This window comes from Drosophila persimilis, unplaced genomic scaffold (genome assembly GCF_003286085.1).
Source record: "Drosophila persimilis strain 14011-0111.01,24,50 unplaced genomic scaffold, DperRS2 tig00000829-arrow-arrow-pilon, whole genome shotgun sequence".
Classification (NCBI taxonomy): Eukaryota; Metazoa; Arthropoda; class Insecta; order Diptera; family Drosophilidae; genus Drosophila; species Drosophila persimilis.
Genome location: NW_020825359.1, coordinates 996,242 through 1,015,587, shown reverse-complemented (window position 1 = coordinate 1,015,587; position 19,346 = coordinate 996,242). Strand labels below are relative to the sequence as shown.

The 19,346-nt window shown below is 46.3% G+C and overlaps 3 protein-coding genes across 3 annotated transcripts in view; 2 read left to right on the top strand and 1 right to left on the bottom strand.

The window, feature by feature from the left end:
* The first annotated feature begins 4,181 nt into the window (after positions 1-4,181).
* On the top strand, positions 4,182-4,961 carry LOC6599969 (YEATS domain-containing protein 4). The gene has a single exon (XM_002025122.2). The coding sequence runs from the start codon at positions 4,304-4,306 to the stop codon at positions 4,943-4,945; it is 642 nt and encodes a 213-aa protein (XP_002025158.1). The 5' UTR covers positions 4,182-4,303; the 3' UTR covers positions 4,946-4,961.
* Positions 4,962-5,156: 195 nt separating this feature from the next.
* LOC6599968 lies at positions 5,157-6,341 on the top strand. The gene is made up of 2 exons (XM_026993385.1): positions 5,157-5,509; positions 5,581-6,341. The coding sequence occupies exons 1-2, from the start codon at positions 5,167-5,169 to the stop codon at positions 6,339-6,341; spliced, it is 1,104 nt and encodes a 367-aa protein (XP_026849186.1). The 5' UTR covers positions 5,157-5,166.
* Positions 6,342-11,414: 5,073 nt separating this feature from the next.
* The window catches only part of LOC6599967 (protein kinase shaggy), a 43,722-nt gene continuing 35,790 nt past the window's right edge, over positions 11,415-19,346 (bottom strand). The window contains exons 4-9 of the mRNA XM_026993409.1: positions 18,619-18,729; positions 18,316-18,553; positions 18,028-18,221; positions 16,605-16,794; positions 16,075-16,524; positions 11,415-11,866 (exon numbers count right to left, since the gene is read on the bottom strand). Coding sequence (XP_026849210.1) covers positions 11,646-11,866; positions 16,075-16,524; positions 16,605-16,794; positions 18,028-18,221; positions 18,316-18,553; positions 18,619-18,729 — 1,404 coding nt within the window. The 3' untranslated portion in view covers positions 11,415-11,645. The remainder of the gene's footprint in view (positions 11,867-16,074; positions 16,525-16,604; positions 16,795-18,027; positions 18,222-18,315; positions 18,554-18,618; positions 18,730-19,346) is intronic.

Sequence of the window (19,346 nt, the reverse complement as noted above, 5' to 3'; positions counted from 1 at the left end):
AATATCCCATGTACATACGTGGGCCAGGTTGAGGTGTCGGTATCTTACCTCTGACGTACCCACCCTACCGATCAGACGTGTTTGATAAAGACATTTTTTATACGCAAATCAGTTTTTCCAACGTTCCCTAATTTTAAAAGTTAAAAAACCAATCACCTATTTTTGCATACGATCAATGTCTTTTTTTACACGGTTTTTTTCAGGAACCAATCAACCGTGTAAAAATAGAATTAGGTGTACTGTCACTGGCTGAACTAAGACCCTGGAATCTAATCCAGAAAGTTCGCTTGCGAAATGCTCAGTGTATGAACTGGCACATCTTTATACTACCATATCGTAAGTGTCTGAGTTCTTTGTTCTGGCCTTCGAAGAGGTACATAATTATATGTCCCTTTCCACAGCTGTGAAATAGATTTGAGCCCTCGGAATCTCCGCCTCTATAACCTACTTCCTATAACTTTTAGGCTTGCCCTCATCGACAGCTTTAGCTTAGTCATTCTGCAGTCTGGGTATCCTACAGCCTCGAAAAAGGGGCCTAATAGTCCTAGTTTTCCCGGTCACTCGGTCAATCTCATCCGAACTGGAGCAGTGGATATCCACATTGCAGAATCGCCATCTCATAGGATAGATATGCTGGGTTCGGAGCTCGGTGGATCGACCTCCTGGGCCTGTGTTGCAGTGGGAACCCCGACCTCCCAAATGGCGTTTTTGCCTATAGGAGCCTGTGGTGCCTGCCACACTGTCGTCGTGTACTTTCTCCCCGTGCTTTCCGCTCAATAAATCAATTTCCGCAGATTGATTGATTAATAATCCAATATAAATACCTGGAGGAGTTCTTTGGATATGTATATAGCTCTACAGTTATAGATCTGAAACCATCTACAATCTGCAGAATCATCGAGATATTTTAAGTGGATTTAGGGTTGGGTTCTCCAGCACTCCATGAACATCCATGTTAATCCAATTAAAGAGTTCTTTGAGGGTTGTGATTCCTTGTTCGCCCTCGAGACAGCCCCCTGGAATGGTCTGTGCACCACCAGCCAGGAGCACACCATCTGCGTCTGGGATTTGGAGGTGTCCACCAAAACCACACCTGGATCTTGGGATGAAACCCTGAAGTTCTAAGATCCTCGCACCCTGTAGTCCGTGGCGTGTATACTGATGCCCTACCCCATGCCCGTGGTTGTCTGTGGAGGGCCTTCCAGCCACAATTCCGATGGGATGGCATTTACCACAATATCTGCCAGTATCGCCGTCACCACGAATGTCGAGAACAACTTCTGTTCCTAATTACGAATTAAAATGGCAAAGTCTCCATATTGGCTCAACATTTCTTCGCATCAATTGAGAAGGGTCATTTTTTGGGCCATAGCCAAATTTTGGACTGTCTGATGCAATATTCTGCAATGACTGTTAATGGGTTAAATGCATTTTACTTTTTTTTCGCTCAGACGGGTTTTCTGTCTCTCTCGCACGCACTCTTTGTCGTGTCGTGCAATGTTAGCGCCGTCTGGTGGAGGAGAGCCATCCATACTGACTATGTATTGGGTTTAAATGTAGAGTTGCGGTCGCCGCAGCAACTCGCAGCGTTCCCGCTCGTTTCCGGCCAATTTTTTCCGAGCCAAATTTGTGGTTGGGTTAAAATAAAATTATTTATAAAGAAAGCAAAAGTTAAATTACCCTGATATACATACATACATACATATGTAGGTGTCAAGTTTGTGTTAATGCATCAATAAGTCAATTATTTGTAGTCCAAATAATATCATAGCATATTTGGAAAGCGTTGGGAGCCGCATAAGGGAGACCCGCTGAGTGGGCTTCTACTGGAGAAGTTCCTCTGGATGGTGCCACGATAGCGGACAGTCTTTCAATCTGCACAGTGTAACGAAACGAAACACGGTAACAGTCCTAATAGTTTCATTTTAATGTGTGCGATGACATAAAAGTTACACGTTCATTTCAATTTGCTGCCAGCCTTCAGATGAGTCCTTCAACACTTGCAGGACACTCGTATATTGGATTTTTATCGGACTCCGGCATCGGCTTGCGGCGGCCTCCGGTAATTGAATTTTATTAATTGGCGGCTTGGTCGGGCCTGCCCCTGCGTGTGCTCTTGGCTATGTGGCTATGCCACCGGCCCGCCCCGTGCCAGTGTCGCAGTGTCGCAGTGTCGAGTGGGTGTGAAAATCCATTTATCCCTGGCCACTCCCAATGCTCCCAGCTGTGGCGGTGGGCCACGTGTGGTTGTTTGCCGACGCTTGCCTCTTATCGGTGTCGCCACACACGCGCCATCCCATCCCCAATCCTGGCAACCAGTCTGCCGGGCTGGCATGCCACTGAATGATAAAGAATTAGCCACCAAACTGCTGCTAATTTGATTTTGATGCTCGCGACGGGTGGCGCTGACTTTTGACTCCTTATTTTTGGGTAGTTTTGATTTGATCTGATTTGATTGCCGCTAAGCCGCTTAGTGGCATCCCATTGAGGGTTGCTCTACTCGGATCTGCCTCCCATTGCATCTCCTGTGAGTGAGCGCGCGCGGTCGATCGACTGAGAGCTGGATTAGGATTGGGTTCTCAGGCCCCAGGCTCCTGGCTCCTGGCACTGGCCCTGGCACTGGCACTGGCACTGGCACTGCCCCTGACTCTGGTCTAATGTCAATGTGATGATGATGATTATGTGATTACGTGGCGCGTGTGCCCCTGAAACCTGCTCATGAATATCAGAGGCGATTAGAGGACAGTAGCCGCTCCAGGTGAACAACCATCATTGGCTCTGGCATCAGGAGACCAGCAGGCTGTCTAGGCTCTTCTGTCAGCTGTCATTATGCAGCATATGTCATCGGCTTTCTCAACATATCATTCACATTTCGGAATCCTTCCCATAGTCTGGCTACTCCGGCAGCAGGAACTTGGCAACGATGGACGCGCCCAATGAAATCGCATACAGCCGCAATCTGCGGGATCACCGCACCAGCGGAAGGCGGCTGGAGGTCGAGAAGAAGATCGTCATCGGCAGTTTCGCGCGGCGCCTGGAGGAGCCGATCGGAGAGTGGAGTCACCACTTCCAGGTGTACCTCAGGAGCATGTACGAAAACGAGAACCCCAACGCGGCCGGTGGTCAGCGGAACCCGCAACAGCCTCGGGTGTCCGATTTTGTGTCAAAGGCCGTGTTCCGGTTTCTCGGCCCGTGCCCCGAATACGTGGAGATCGTTGAGCGTGGGCCCTTCACCGTCAGCTCCTACTGCTGCGGGAGCCTGAAGGTGATCGTCACGCTGATCTTCAGGGTACGCTACCACACCTGCGGCATTGTGCGGCACCTCATCACGGTGCCCGCCGACGGTGTCCCGCAGATTTACTCCCTCAACAAGCGGGTGCAGTCCATCATCTTTGTGAATCCGTCGCCCCGCATGAAGCGGATGCTGCGCTTCACGCCAAAGCCCATCGACCTCACAAAGGATAACCCGGATCCCGAGGAACAGGCCGAGTACCTGCAGCGCGAGCTGCGGCGCGCCCGCAAGTCCCTCCTGAAGCACCCGCGGTACTTGATCAATCCGCCAAAACGAAACAATGACACGACGACTCCATGAACCGACGACCCGACGACCCGATGACCCGACGACCCCCCGATGATCTCTGAGCGGTGGTAGTCTGCTTTCAACACCGCACTTGTTCCTGTTCGCACGGCTCAAATTACAAGTGACTCTCCAAAAATAAATTTACACCGCAACAGATTTCCTGGGTCCCTGGGTCCTGGGTCTTGTGGGGGTTGCTGGCCCCGTAGCTCCGCCCCCGCGAGTCTGCGCAGTTCCGACCTCCCCCCGGAGGCCGGACCCCAATCTTGGCTGGGACTCCCGCCGGCTTGCCCGCCGTTTGAGGAGGATGCGACAATTAGGCGTGGCATGGGACGTGAAGGGAATCCGCGTAGGCAAATTTCCGTGGAAATTTTCACGCTTTTGGAAAAGTTTTGCCGGACCTTCTTCTGGCTGTTTTTTTTTTCCTTCGCGGCCCTCGCTGCTGATAAGATCCAGGGCTTTGCCCGGAACGGAACCCCCTTTCCCTTCGCTTTCGTGGCAATCCGGCCGGACTCCGGACTCCCAGTTGGCCGAGACTTTGGTGCCTTCAGTCATTCAGTTCTCAACCATTTCTCGAAATGTTTCTAGTGCTCTAGCTATACGATTAAATTGCAAATTTTCGGTTTATTTGATTTCGCGCTGCTCTGTTTTGGGTACCAGCCAGTGCCCCCACACCCGCACCCACCAAACGCCGCACATCGCCACAGATCTCGGGTTATCGACAGGATGATGAGCTACAGGAGCGCCATGCGGCACCAGAACGTGGTCGACGACTGTCAGCGGATTAGCTGCAACAAGGGTCCGAGCAGCGCCCTCTTCCAGCTGTCCGGGCGCTGTGTGATCGTCAAGGACATCGTGCTGGGCTGCCGCATGGAGTGGAGCGACCCCGACATACCCTCCCTGTTCGACCACACCTGGTGCGTCTACCTGCGCCAGCAGGACAATGTCGGCATGGAGAAGTTCGTCCGCCGCGTCACGTTCCGGATGTCGCCGCGACTGCCGCTGCGTCTGCAGGTGGCGGACAGCGCCCCCTTCGAGATCACCGAGGTGCTGGTCACCGACTTTCCCATCGAGATGCAGGTGGAGTATACGGACCCCAAAATGACGCCCACCACCTACGTCTTCAAGGCACCCCGCCTCGCCGGTCGCACGCCCGAGGAGACGCCGGACAAGATGATCTTCGTGAATCCTTCGCCGGCCATGCGTCTCAGTCTCGCCGCGTGCAGTCTCTCCACAATGGCCACGGCCACGGGCTCCACTTCCTCGCTGCTATCTGTAGCCGGGGTCAAGAGGCTGGACGGAAAGGTCGGGGATGCGGCGGAGAAGCCCAAAAAGCCCGGGCTAGCCGTCAAGAAGCATTACCAGTGAGTGCGCCGTCCTGCGTCCTGCGTCTTGCGTCCTGCGCCCTACGTCCTGAGCCGTCCGGAATGGGCGCAGCATCCTCCCCTTTTCTGTATGCCTCGCTCTACGAGGGTTGTTTGTCGCTGGCTCTAGTCCCGCCTCCTTCGCACGGGGGATGGCTGGCTGCTGGCTGCTGGCTGTTCGCTGCTCATTTCCCTGCTGGCCTTTGAGCACTCCGGACGTCGAAAATGGCCTGGCTACCGAGCAGCTCGAACGGATCGGACAACGCGGATGAGCGGAGCACGGCCTCCAGCGCCAGCTCGGCCGCCGGCAGCAACGGCCGGCGGGAGGAGGCCAACGGCTCGCCCAGGCCGGCACCTGCCACCGCCACCGCCACTGCTTCAGCTGGAGCTGGGGCTGGGGCTCGCCAGCCGCCGGCCCTGCTGCGGCATGCCACGCCCTATCTGCAGCCCAAGACGGAGTCCATTTCGGACGGAGACGGCGACTTGTCGGACTTCTCGCTGAACGACACCGAGGAGGATGAGGAGGATCTGCGCGACTATATCGTGCTGAACGGCAATCAGGCGGATGGTAAGTGGCCTGACCCTTGCCCTGACCCTAACCCTGACCCTGACTCCTTACACTTACCGGCCTACCCGCAGGCTGTCGCTCCCTGTCCAACTCCCCGCGCAGCGGCAGTGGCTGTGGCAATCCCTTCGCCAGCTCCCGGACCTCGCCCTGTCGCAACGGACAGCTGACGGGCACGGCGAACGGCAATGGCGCCTCCGCCGGGACTGGCGGCGGCGTCCGTAAGGTGTTCACCAACACCCGCGAGCGCTGGCGCCAGCAAAACGTGTCGGGGGCCTTCGCGGAGCTGCGCAAGCTGGTACCGACGCATCCGCCGGACAAGAAGCTGTCGAAGAACGAGATCCTGCGCTCGGCCATCAAGTACATCAAGCTGCTGACCGGCATCCTCGACTGGCAACAGCGCCAGGACGGGCACGGGCTTGGGCACGGACACGGGCAAGGGCACGAGCAGAACAACAACGACAACCACATGGCCAACGGCCACGCTCCGGACGCGGCAGAGGCGTCAGCCGCTCTGTCCGCCTTCCGGCACATCAAGTGCGAGCGCCTGGACGGACACCAGCAGCAACAGCAGCAGCAGCGCAACGGTGGCAACGATCTCCTCATGATTGCCCCCGAAGCAGTCATCAAAACGGAGCTCCAGCAGCAGGCCACCACCTTCCCCGATCCCCCAGCCGCCATGACGGTGGCGGTGGCCGAGGCCCGGGTTCTGGCCGCAGTGAAGCCGACGACAGCCGCCTCGTCCAGCGGCAGGAGCAGCAAGCGGCGGGTCAAGCTGGAGGGCGGCCTCGGCCTCCCCACCGACCTGAGCGTGGTCAAGCGACGCAGGACGTAGGTGCAAAGCCGAGGATCGGCAGCAACCATCAGATAAATAATGGTATATACTAGTAAAAAACTTTTTTTTCTGTTAAATAAATTCGAGTGCGACTATTCAATGCTCGTTTGTGGCTGGGATTTGCGTTCGGGGGTCGTGAGTACCCTCTCAGGCATGGACGATCTGGCAATCGCTGGGTACACCTGTAGCATACCGGAGGAGGTCTCCCTATTGCCATAGTCCCTCTAACTCTGTGGGTCCCGATACGGTGCCCTGTCTTTGTCTCTCAGGCTCCATTATATTTCGAGCCTTCGCGATGGCCCAATCCTCAGGTGTCTACGAGGCATGGATGATCAGGTGGCCGGAGCCTCTGACTCGGCCGTGAGTACCCTCTCAGGCATGGACGATCTGGCAATCGCAGGTGTATCCCCTGTAGCATACCGGAGGATTGCCATAGTTCCCTCCGCTCATCCTGTGAGTGAGACTTTTCGAGACCTCTCGATGGCCCAATCCTCAGGTGTCGACCAGGGCTCAATGTGCTGCCTCGTGGCTATTCTTCGCAATATCTCTTGGAGCAGCACTTGACCACCCTCGATTTATGCAGATTATATGCTCGTATGAGGCCCAAAGCCTTGCCTCATCGAGCCTCAAAAAGTATGCTATGCCCGGAGCAGGTGAGCCTGTGTCTTCCTTGAATAGCCTTGAATTCTTCAGGCTGGAAAAATACTTACCTTTCGGCTAATAAGCCACAAATACGGTGAATGCAATCTGATGTACTCTCAACATACTGGCATTCACTGGTAGGCTCTTTTAGAGTGTAATATCCAGTCCCCAGGCAGTCTAGGGCACCCAAGCCGACCCGACCCGCTCTGGTTCAGGCCTGGCCAGAAACACATACCTTTGGTGCTACTTGTTTGAAATGAAACCCATGGGAAATGCAATCATTTATATATATTTTTGTTTGTAATTTTTATTGTTTTTTAATTAAGGTTGTTCTCTTTACGTTTTTATGTCGTGTTGTTCTTTGTCGCCATTTCGTATTCATTTTTCAATAATATTTTCGGGGCTTTCTTGATTTGATTTTCCACTTTTCATTTCTCATATCTCATTTTTCATTTTTCATTTGCAATTAGTTTTTTAGGGTTTCTGTTCTGTGTTTATTTGTTAGTTAAATTTAAGTTTCATTTTTGGTTTTGTTTTTTTGTTTTGGATTTGTTCTTTTTGTAAGCGAAACGTTGAAATTATTCTTCATATATAATATATACTATATATGTATGTATGCCCCTATATATATATATATATATATATATACACACATATATACTATGTATATACATATATATATATATGTATATAGTATACATGTATATCTAGATCTTTGTTTCTTAAATGTTTTTCCAAATTATATATTATTTTATTCTATTTTTCTTCGTGTGTGTGTGTGTGTGTGTGTGTGTGTGTGTGTGAGAGTTACAATAGTTATAATAAATAAAGTGTTTGCTGTATTTGGTTTACTTAGATTATTCGCTAAAAGTGTATTTTGTTTGGTGAAGGGGCAAGGGGCAAGGGGCAAGGGGCAGGGATGGGGGAATTTGGAACTTTATTTATTTATTTTTTAGTTTTTGCAGGTCTGTTGTGTGTGTGTCGGTGTGTATATATATATATATATATATATATATGTATTGTATATAACTAATTTTGTATTAGTTTTTTTTTATGGATACAAAACTCAACGTTCATTAAATTTATAAATGTATCTTTTAGTTAGTAAAAAAAAAATATATTTTGTATATGTATATGTATGCAGGGAGCTCTATGGAAATACATACAAATAGATTTGCTTTTGTTCTATTCAATCGAAATCGGTTGTTAACTGGGGGGGGGGGGGGAGAGAGGGGGCCGTAGTATGTGGTATGTGTGTACTACGTGGAGATATCCTTCAAGCAGTGCGTTCGGGGAGGGAGAGTGCAGTGAAAACCAATCATAGAGCTTTGATTAGAGGGGATGGGGGTTGTTGGGTGGAGTGTGGAGTGTGGAGTGTGAATGCTCGAAACTGCCTTAAATCTAAATTAACTTCCGCTTCCGCTTCCTCACACCAACACACTGTCACCGTGCATTGCATTTCATTTCCGTTCGTATTAAATTAGTTTAAATTGTTCAATTGCAGCTAAATGTTTTATTTGTTGATTAGTTGTACGCATAAGTATGCATCGAGACTCCTCCCCCTTCACTTTCGACCTTTAATTAGTATTTGTTTTTTGTTTTTTGGTTTTTTTTTTTGTTTTTGGTTTTTTTTTGTTTTTTTGGTTTTTGTTTAATTTAATGTTATGGGTGGCGTCGCGCGCTAAAAGCGTTTTTTTCTTACTCAATTTCATCAATTACAGAGTACGATTACGAGTACTTCCTCCTCTCCTCCTCTCCTCGTTTCCCACTCCTCCCACTGGTCTGACGTGTCCTCATCGCAAACCGACGTGTCATACGATTATAATTTGTTGTATATTTGTATTTGTATATTGTATATTGCGTTTTAACGGACTGGACTCCGAGCTCCAAGGTCCCATCTCTCTAACCTCCTCTAATCGTAGTTAATGCTAGATTTTACTTAAGAACAGGCCACCGAAAAAAACACTTTGCTAAGTGGGGCAGGGGGGGGCGGGGCAGGCCCTCCGATGGGGCGGCTGCCTGGAATGGGGTTATTGCTACTAGGATTACGACTGTTTGTTTATTTTCTTCTTGTATATATGTATATATGTATATCTGTATATATATATATATATATATATATGTGTGTTTAATCTATACCGTGTGTGTGTGGCTGTGTGTGTGTGTGTGTGTGCACTTGCGCGAGTTTAGTAAATGTTTTTTTTTTTTTAATCTTTCGGCTTCATTGTTTTAGTTTTTGCTAGTTTCCTTCTTCTGATTGCTTCATTCTCTTAGCCATTCCTCCTTCCCCACTCGCCTCTCTCTCTTGCTATTATGGAGTGCTATGCTATAACTATGTATATCTGATAGATATCCGCATAGATGCTCGTAAGACTCGTAAGTATTTTATGGTACGTTAAAGGAGACACAAAATTTTGATTTATTTCACTAAGTACCGAGTATTCCTCTCATTTGTTGTTGCCGGGCCTCGACTGTATTTTCCATTAAATTTGTTTCTCTACGTGGATGTCTTGGGGGGGGGATGGGGATGGGACGGACCCCGGGGCGTATTTTTTGGGGCGGGTCTTTGGAGCTGTTTTTCAATAATACATAATACAATATTATACTCGTAACTGGTATTTTATGCATAGTTTTAAAGTTGATTTTCTTGTTGGTTTTTTTTTTGTTGCTTTTTATGCTAAATATTTTCTCTTGCCTTTGCCTTCGCCATGCACATAGTAGCTACATATACATACAGTGGCGCCGAAAAAAATAGCACCAGTAGGGGCGACCGTCTTTATTCGTTCAAAACAAGACCACTGTCCAACATTTGCTGGACTTTACTGCAATATAATGTAGCTTTATATGTCTCCTCTCTGAGAGAAGTGTGCTTACTCTCTCAATTCTAACGGTTCTTATAACTTTAGGCAATTTTGCGAAAGAGGAGCGAAATGGAGCACCAACAAAAATAGCACCAGTAACAGTTTTATGTAAAAGCTTCTACTTTTCTGAGCTTATTGATATTTTAAGTTCTTGATTGAATTAAAAATCGGTGGCTTTAGGTGATTGGGACAAGAAAGTTACAAAATTTAAGTATTTATGGGTCTTGGAAAGCACTAAAGTGAAGAAAAAAGCCAAAGGATCAAAACTTTCATTTCAGAAGGCAGGACCTATGCTAAGGTGGGGCAAATTGTCGGTTGTTCAAAAGAAATTATTAGCAATGCTTTTAAATATGTTTCCAACAAGAAACACGTGGAAGAAAGGCCGCGATATTCCCATTTCTGGTAAAACTACTGGTTCGTGAGAGCAAGGAGGACCCATTTAAGTCGGCCACAGAGCTAAAGAAAGGATCTTAAAAAATCGTCAAGTACCAGGAAAGTTAGATCTTGTATACAAGAACGTAAAATGGGTACTCGTAGTACGAGGAAGATTCCACTTTTCACGGAAAGGCATGGGGCAAAAAAAGTTTGGTGTGCAAAGTAGCACTAAAGTTGGGCCAAAGAAAATGGAGAAACATCCTGTGGTCCGACTAAAGCCAAAATTTATTTTTTGGTGTAAAAGGGTCTTGTTCTTGTGTGAAACGACTACCGAATGCAGAATACAACCCCCTGACTCACATGTAAATTCATTAGACATAGAAAAGCAAGCAAAATCGTATGGGCATGATTTTCGTACTAAGTAGGTAATCCAATACATGGCTCAACCCCATTATGGATCAACATGTCTATGTCAATATCAAAGAAACAGTGATTCTGCTTTATGCAGAATACGAAATAGAGTTGTTTTGTAACTTCCATCAGGAAAATCACCCAAAACGAACTAGAAAGAAAGCTCGAAAGTGGTTCGAGCACAATTCACTTAATGCAATAGATTGGCCTGTTCAGTCTCCAGACTTGAACCCCATTGCTAATATTTTGGGTCAAGTTAAAAAATATGTTTCTAATGCGGAATCAAAGAACAATAAATATGTTTGGGGCATCCTGCATGGTTCGTGGATCAATATCCCAAGGGAAAGATGCGAAAATTAGGTGAGCTTTAATGCCGATATGTTGGGCTGCTGTTGTTGCTGCCAAAGGTTTTACAACAAAACGCCAACCTTTAAATACAACTAAACTAACATATTTTACAAAAAAATTTGGAAAGTTTCTTTGCATTTTAAAGTTTTTTGATTTCTTTGTAAATTGGTGCTATTTTTGTTGGTGCCCAAATTTCTGATAAAATCCTATTCTTTTAAAATTTTCTTACTTGGACTTTACAAATTATACCAGTGCTCTGGGATACGATAAATTATACCATAAAGTTTATATATTAGTCTTAACAACGTTCATTAGAACCATTGCTTAAGCAAAATCCGTCAATATAGACACATTAGTCCACTGGTGCTATTTTTTTCGGCGCAGCTGTACATACATGTGTGTGTGTGTGGCTGTGTGTGTGTTCTTGGGTGTTTCGGTGTGTCAGTGTAGCTGTGGTCGTGTGTGTGTGTGTGTGTGTGTGTGTGATTGGCTGAGGCTCTGTTGCCATCACGCTCCGTTACCTATGCTGAATGCTGCGAAAAAAAAAATAACTTAGGCCTGCTCCAACCCTGAGAGCGAGCGAGAGCGAACAAAACATACATATGCGAATAACAGTACAGTACGCTGTAGAAAGAGCATTTTACATTAACAGAGCGCAGCTGTTGCGCTAACCGGACGCTGCTGCTGCTTCTGCCTCGGTCTCTGCTGCTGCTGCTGCTGCTGTAGCACCATTCTCGTCCCCTCCTGCAGCGGCCGGCGTTGCGGCACTGCCTCCTGTGCCGCCTGCTGCTGTAGTCTCCCCGTTTCCGCTGCCGCTGCCGTTACCGTTACCGTTACCGTTACCATTGGCTGTACCGCTGCTGTTCAGAGCGCTGTTAGACTGAGAGCCTGCGATGGTTTTAGGGGATGTGGAATATCGATATATTAGTATTCTATTTATTATTTTTTGAGTAAATATAAAGTCTTAGAGGTTATATTTTAATTGGTAGGTGATAGTGTTTTTCTTAAAAATTGGAATTTGATGATGTAGAGCGAAGCCGATGAGAGAGACCTGCAATGCAAGAGTGTCACTGCAGAAGAAAGGGCAGACAAGACAGAAGCAGAAGTGACACCGTAAGAGGCAAGGCATACTTTTATGGGGTGTGGCATGGGCCTCACCTTGCACAAACACACCCACCTTGGGTGAGAGACGGAAGGAGTGGCCAGAGTACATAGTAGGACGAATAGAGAGAGAACGAAGCGACGCCAACGGTGGTTTCGTTCGGAATGGAACGATCGATACCCACAATTGTATCGGCAGTGTCATCGTTTTCATCGATACGCGCCGCCGCGCCGCCCCGCCGCCACCCATGCACCATGCACACGACGACGAAAACAATAGATAGAAACCAATAAATCGCACACACAATAAAAATGATATGGGTAAAAAGGAAAGGCAACGAAACGGGTATACTTTCGTTTAAATATTGTATTTGTTTCTCTTTTCTTTTATTTGTTGTATTTGTTGTATTCGTTTATTATCAGTATCAGTATCAGTATCATTATACGGTTCTCAGCCACTGCTCATTCTTGCTTTCGCATCAATTATCATCAACGGTTCTATATATTATCATGATTATTACCACCATCGCAAGTACAATGTCAGAGTATGCGTGTGTATAGCTTTATTACTTTTTCTTTTGCTCTTCTTTCTGGTTTTATGTAATTAGGAGTTTTAAAAATAATGTATGTAAATGTTTTGAGTTTATTGTTCTTTTTTTTTTGTTGTATTTTTTTCTTTTTAGGTTTTCTCTGTTGTAGTGGATCTAAAGTACTAGGAAAAGTGTTGCTTTTTTTTTTTTTTTTAGTTTTAGTTGTGTATTCATTAATCGTTTATAATTAGCGTAATTATTAGTTTAAGGTCGGTTATAATAAACTATATAAATAAATATATACGGTTTTTAGCGAATTTCTCTTTCGTACATCCTTGTTTTTTCGCTTATGTATGTATATTTTGTTTTATGCTATTGCTCTCGTGCAAATTGTCGATAAACGATAAAACATTAAAAAAAAAACTTTTAAAGCAGGCTGGCAGGGCTAGCCCAGACCATCTCTGACTGTACCCAGGGCCTCGATTGAAGCGGCTGGGTGTAAGGCCTTAAGGGGAGCGGAGCGGAGCGTGGGCGCGGAGCGTGGGCGCGGGGCGTGGGGCGAGGAGGAGGATGTGACGAGGCAAGGCGACACTGACTACGAACTAATGCGGCTACAATTAGATTAGAGTAACAGTTACAGTTTATATTCAGCGAGCGACTATTAGCGGGCAATCATCGACCGATCATCACCAATCGGATCATCGATCAGTCGAACAATCGACCGACAATTTGACTTTATCTACATATTGCAACTAAACCGTTGGTTCTCGGATCCACACACATGGCTATACTGTATGTACGTGCGATCTACCCTATCCACCACATCCATGGATCTCAATGATCTGCTCAATCGGATTCCTCATCATCAGAGACCCTTTACATTTCCACGTCTATTACAATTTCAATTTCAACTCGACTAATTGCTAAATAATAATACATACATACATAAGTTAAGGTATACATCCGTATATATGTATATATACATATGTGTGCACACACACCGTAATGAATGCGTGTATAAATATTCATATTAAAAACAAATATATCTGCATCTGTATCTGCATCTGTATATGTGCTGTTGGTTGTATGTATGTATAATTTGTTCAAACAATTGAATATCTTTTGCTTGTTTTTTTTTTGTTTTTGTTTTTGTTTAATTAATGCATTTTATGTGTTTTTATTTATTACAAAATAATAATAATAATTATTTTAATAAAAATAAAAATAATTTATTTATTTAATCTGTATGTATACATAATGCGTGTTGCAAAAAAAAAATATTTCTTTATATTCATATATACATATACATATGTATATATATATGAATGTATACATATATATATACATAGTTTGTGTATGTATAATTTTTGTTTTTTGCTTTTAATCAGTTTTCCACTAACTTTAAGGTTTAACATAACATTAACATTAACATTAACATTAACATTATGCTTCTGCTTTAGCTTTCTCCTCTTCCTCCTTCCATCTCTGCTTTTGCTTTGTCAGGGGCCTACTGTACTTTTGCAGTCATTTCATGGTATTTTCTGTGCTATTATGAATATCAATTGAATTTGTTTAAAACGTGCGGCTCTGTGGCCCAGCTTTCGCTACGAGACTTTCTTTAATTACCTTTATTTATGGACTTTCTTCTTAAAACATATTAAAAACAAATTGGTAAAAGTAATGCACAATGACTCTGCTCAAAATACATGTATATATCTATGTATATGTATGTATAGGCATATATAAATAATTAGTTGGTGCATCGACAATTTCTTGTAATCATTCCTAGTGCTTTAAAAATTGTTTAAAAAAAAACAAAAAAAATAATTACACAAAGATCGAGAGAGAGAGAAAAGGCAGAAGAATCGATTGAATAAAAGAAATCAGGACGCCAGGTGACGGGGATTATAATTATTTGGGTAGTGGGAAGGGGTGGGGGGGGGGGGGGGGGGGCGGGGGTTTGTATAATCATCAATCATTAATCATCATTATCATTATTTTAATGATGTAGTGTTTTTTATTATTATTATTGTTATGCTTATTAGTTTTTATTTTAGATTTAAAATAAATCGAATTTTACCTAGGTAAAATATTGTTTTCTCTTTTTTTGTTTTTTGTTTTTTGTTGTTATATAAATTTTTGCTGCGATCTTTTTACGATATACGTTTTATTTGTATTATTATTTTTAATTTAACTTCTACTTCTACCACTTCCACTTCTTCTTCTTCGGCTTCTTGTTCCTTTTCAGTTTCCGTTTCCGTTTCTGTTTCCACTTCCACTTCCTCTTCAGATCTGATGATGCTCGAAGCGGGGCGGGGGGCGGGTGTGTGGGGCTCGGGGGCTTGCTTGAGTTGTCGTGTTTTGGATTGATTCTCTCAACGATTGCAATTTATTGAACATTTATGAATATAACTTCTATATGTATAATTGTGTATTGTTTTTGTTTTTGTTTTTGTTTTGATGTTGGTTTGCATCCCTCCGTTATCGGTTATCGGTTAACGGTTATCGTTTATCGTTTATAGTTTATAGTTATAATATATATAATTTTTATTGTGGTTCTTGTTGTTTGTTTGATTGTGTGTGTGTGTGTGTGTGTGTGTTTCTAGGGTTCTTTTTATATATATTTATTACTCTATATATATATATATACACATGCTGATATATATATATAGGTAGTACATGTGTGTGTGTGTGTTTGTTTGTTTGTATGATACTATCGTCCCTATGAATCTGTAAATAAAACAAAAAAAAGGAAGAAAAATCAAAACAAAATTAAAATCATAAGCGTTTTTTTTTTGTTTTTTTTTTTAAATTGAAATTAAAATAAAAATACACATCATACGCAATCAATCGTTCTGCTCGACAAATGAAATTAGAATAGAATCCACCCACGAAATATGGAGAGCCGACGATGGAACAGCCCAAGGTCCGCGATCAGAAAGGAATGGGGTCAAATGGGGGTAACAACAGTTTATTGGGGGGCAAATCCATCAAATGCTTTCAATTTGGACTTCGAACTGGGAGGCGGAAGGGCGGCGTGGCGGAAGGGTGTTGCCCGTCCGTTCCGATTGAGCCCTTCTTGAATTGAGGTGGAGACGAGACTCTTGAACTCTTGACTGTCTTGGGCTTGAACTGTCGGAAGGATGGGTCTTGATCTGCGGATGGCCTGGCACGCGAAGGACCCCGCCTCTGTGGCTCTGTATGGATTCTTGTGGATTCTTGTGGATTCTTGGATCGAATGCTATTGTATTGTGTGATGGATGACCGGCATAGCTATGGTTATCGACATTTGCTGACCTGCCTGAGGCGTGGCGCCTTCAGACTCTTGCGCAGCCCCCTCAGTGCGGCTGGGTGCAGTCCATGCTCCACTAAGCACGGGTGACCATCGCAGGAGGGGGGTGGGAAGAGTGGAGGGGAAGGAATACAGTGGGGGGACAGGGCGAGGGATGGCCAACGCTCACTCACCTGTCACGTTGGCGCCACCAGCATTGGTCGCAGCTATGGAGCCGGCTGCAGTGGCAGCACCCGCCGCACCACCGCCGCCGCCACCACCGCCGGCGGCTGCAGGGCCGCCGGCATTTGCCTGCTGGGCAGCCGGGGCAGCCGCCACGGCGGACGGCGCACCGGAGCCGGGATTGCTATTGTTTCCTTGACCGCCGGCACTCGAGCCGGTCGCCGGTCCGCCGACGGACGAAGCGGCTCCTCCTGCTCCCGACCCGGAACCGACTACTGACGATCCAGATGTCCCGCCAGCCTGGGCCAAGGCGGCACCGTCCGCCGAGGCGCCGCTGCCCGTTGAGGAGACGCTGGTGGAGCCGCTCACAGCACCGGCAGCTGCTGGGCCGCCGCCCGACGAGCGATTGGCCAGATGCTTTGGCAACAACTGCGGCACTAAGCTGGGCTGTATCGAGAGCTCTGCGGGTAGGGTGGAGGGAATCAAATTGTTAGAACGATCTGCATCTGCATCTGTATCTGTGTGTGGATCGGAATCTTACCGTGATCTGTGAAGTTGAATAGCGGCGGCATGTCGCGGCCATTGGGCAAGGTGTGGTTCCCCTCGAGGCGCAGCTCATCGAAGAACGGATGTGCACAGGCCTTCAGTGGTGTGATCCGAGCGCTGGGCGTGTACTCGAGCAGCAGGGACACCAAGTTGATAGCTTCTGTCGGAGTGCGTATACGGAAAACCTGTGGGAGTCGCAGGAGAATGATCGCATTAGTGATTGCCGACTGCTGGGTGGCGTTTGGGGACACTTGACTGGATTGGCGGCAAATCTCACGAGGAAAAACAACAGAAACAGAACTCGAATCGGCAGGACAGAACAAGACATGGCGGAGCTGGGGCAGGACTGGGTAGTAGCACAATCATCGCTGGAGGACAGGACACATTGCGATGCACTTGAGGCAGTGGGACAGTGAGACAGCTGGAGCTGAGGAGCTGCAACAGCAGCTGGACAGTTGGACAGTTGGACAGGCGGGGGATGGGGCAAGAAACAAGGAAAATAAAGGCATCTTGAGCCGTAAGCGGTACGGAATCGAAGCTTTGAAAGCAGTTTGGAGGCGTTTGTGGCGCGGGCTATGGGCTGCGAATGGGAAATGCACTACAGCTCGAAGACACTATGCTTTTCGGCACGAGTCCTCCCCTTATTCAATCTCCTGGCATCTCGTGGCATCCCTTGACATCTCGTGGGATCTCCTGGGATCTCCTGGCATCTCCTGGTGCGAGATTTCCTACTCTAGCAATCTGGTCTCAGTCTGTAAATGATCCAATGTGATTCGTCATGCACACGACATGTATTTTTCTTTTGTTTTGCCTTCTTTTTTTTTGTCTGGCGTCGATTGTGGATGAACAAATCTCAGAGCAGCCCCGGAGAAAGAAGACTTCATTCTTTCGTGGCTAGAGCCTCTCAAAAAAAAGATTACTCGTTCAACAGTTTCCCCAAACTAACCTCATGGACAAAACAACACAAAAAGAAGCCCAGAAATGATTGATGGTTCGAATATGTACAATCGAATAGAATGCAATGCAATGCAAATGTTATATGGTGGCATATTCCGGCATTCACGGGGCTGGCTTTGCTCTTAGACCTTAGATCTTTGCATTTTAATTTGCATTTGCATGGTTTTGGTTTGAATTTTGGTTTCATTTCGTGGCTTACTCTCAATCGTTGTTTCTGGTTTAGGGCGTTTGGAAATTGGGTGCGTTCGAGTAGTGACTGCAACGAGTTTTTATGTACACATTGATTATATATATATACACGCACACACAACGAGAGGGGTGTCAGCTTTTAGGGAACAGATTACAAGAGCGGGTGGAGTGGACAGCGAGAACCGAAGAACATCGACCAGCAGCACCGTCCAAGAACGAGAGACGAGATTTGGGACATCGGATGCGGATGCGGATGCGGATGCGACACTTACTTTCTGCCATGGATGACTCTTAATTTGTGGGAACTTGAATTCCGTGTAGTTTGGATTCATTTCGCGTATTTGTTCTCTTGTCGGTGTGCCCAAAACCTTGATGACCTCGACCAGCTGATCGACACCAGAGTCGCCAGGGAAGATTGGCTGGCCCAGCAGCAGTTCGGCCAGAACGCAGCCGGCACTCCACACATCTAACGAGAGGGGCAGAGAGAGAGAGAGAGAGAGAGAGAGAGAGAGATTAATATGGCTATACATGTAGATATCGAGTAGTTTATGTGCACTCACCGATCTTTGTTGTATAGTTAATGGCGCCGAATATTAGCTCGGGTGCGCGATAATACCGGGAGCAGATGTACGAGACATTCGGCTCACCGTGGAGCAGCTGCTTGGCGCTGCCAAAGTCACAGAGCTTCAGCACGGCCGTTTCGGGATCGAGCAGTAGATTCTGTGGCTTGATATCACGATGGCAGATGCCCAGCGAATGGATGTAGGCCAAACTTCTAAACAGTTGATACATGTAGAGCTGTGTGTGGAGGAGCACGGGCATTAGAGAGAGAGGGATCTGTGTGTGGAGTATGGAATGCTTACCCGAATAAAGTTGATTGGTATCGTTTGCTTGGTTTTGGCATATTGGCGAGCCACTTTGTATACGGTTTCTGGTATATATTCGAGGACTAAATTCAAAAATACTTCATCTCGCTGTCGGTTGGGATATAGACACAAGATACAGAGAAGAGTAATCGATTAGTTGGGCTTTCTGCTTCGTCGTTTGTCGAGAGTTTTGTTTAGTCTGCGAGGAGTAGTGTCTGTCTGCGTGTGTCTGAGCGTGTATGAGCGATGGATACATCATGGATATCGATAGCATACACACATACAGAGGGCGGGAGGGTAAGGATGGGATGGTGGATGGGTTTGGGATCGATTTGGGATCGGGACAGGTTGGTTGACCGATGATTTTGCGATTTCGCATGCGTCAATAGGTACAGTTGGTGACAAAAACACACACATATGTATCTAGCAGATAGCACATAGCAGAGAGAGTAGCGGAGCAGGGTATAGGGGGGCGGGATAGTGAGAGAGTGAGCGAGAGAGAGAGAGAGAGAGAGAGAGAGAGAGGGAGAGAGAGAGGGAGAGAGAGATACCATGCGGCGTACTCTTCTGTATAAGTTCACTGTACGTTTCTCTTTCTTTTCTTTTCTTTCTTTTCTTTTTTTGTTTAGCAGGGATTTATATGAGAGATACGATAGATAGATAGAGATAGAGATAGATGGAGAGAGGGATATAGATTGATAGATGGATAGAGGGATATAGATTGA